This window comes from Suricata suricatta, chromosome 5, assembly GCF_006229205.1.
Source record: "Suricata suricatta isolate VVHF042 chromosome 5, meerkat_22Aug2017_6uvM2_HiC, whole genome shotgun sequence".
In the NCBI taxonomy this organism is placed as follows: domain Eukaryota; kingdom Metazoa; phylum Chordata; class Mammalia; order Carnivora; family Herpestidae; genus Suricata; species Suricata suricatta.
In genome coordinates, this window is record NC_043704.1 from 155480957 (window position 1) to 155481863 (window position 907).

The 907-nt window shown below is 50.4% G+C and overlaps 1 gene segment (V, D, J or C); it reads left to right on the forward strand.

Annotated features, from left to right (window-relative positions):
- LOC115291334 overlaps nt 1-907 on the forward strand; it is a 1986-nt gene continuing 1079 nt past the window's right edge. Inside the window, 2 exon segments of the V gene segment in view lie at nt 1-206; nt 310-671. Of these exon segments, the coding sequence occupies nt 161-206; nt 310-671 (408 nt within the window).

Sequence of the window (907 nt, forward strand, 5' to 3'; positions counted from 1 at the left end):
AGGCTGGAGTTTGATATATAGTCAAAGGATATGCAAATAGGGCCCTATCTGTGCTGATTAAACCAGCCCAGCCCCTACCCTGTAGCTGGGAGAGAAACCGCAGCCCCGGAGTCCCAGGTGTTCCCATTCTGTGATCAGGACAGAACACAGACATCTCATTATGGAGTTTGTGCTTGGCTGGATTTTCCTTGTTGCTGTTCTAAAAGGTAATTCATGGTGGACGCGAGACACTGAGTATGTGAGTGGATATGAGTGAGAGAAGCAGTGGATGTGTGACAGTTTCCTGATCAGGATGTCTTGTGTCTGCAGGTGTCCAGTGTGAGGTGCAGCTGGTGGAGTCTGGGGGAGGCCTGGCGAAGCCTGGGGGCTCCCTCAGACTCTCCTGTGCAGCTTCAGGATTCAACTTTGGAAGCTACTACATGCACTGGGTCCGCCAGCCTCCAGAGAAGGGGCTGGAGTGGATTGCAGCAATTGGTAGTAGTGGAAACACATACTACACAGATTCCGTGAAGGGCCGATTCACCATCTCCAGGGACAACGCCAAGACAACAGTGGATCTGCAGATGAACAGCCTGAGGCTCGAGGATACGGCCACGTATTTCTGTGCGAAGGACACAGTGACGGGAAATCACTGTGAGTCCAGACAAAAACCTCCCTGTAGAAGACTATCAGTATCACCAGGGGGCACACACTCTGCACAATTCTGGCTTGTATTCCCTCTAGCAGGTGCATATGGAGGTTACAAGCAGGATTCTTGTGAGGATGTGGGGCTTCCTCGCCATACAGCATTTCCCCCAGGGACCTTCTCTGGACAGATGATTCTGGGTTACCTATTCAGTCTCTGTCCTAGAAACTAGTAATAAGGAAACTATAATAACAGACACACAAAGAAACCGTTGCTTACACT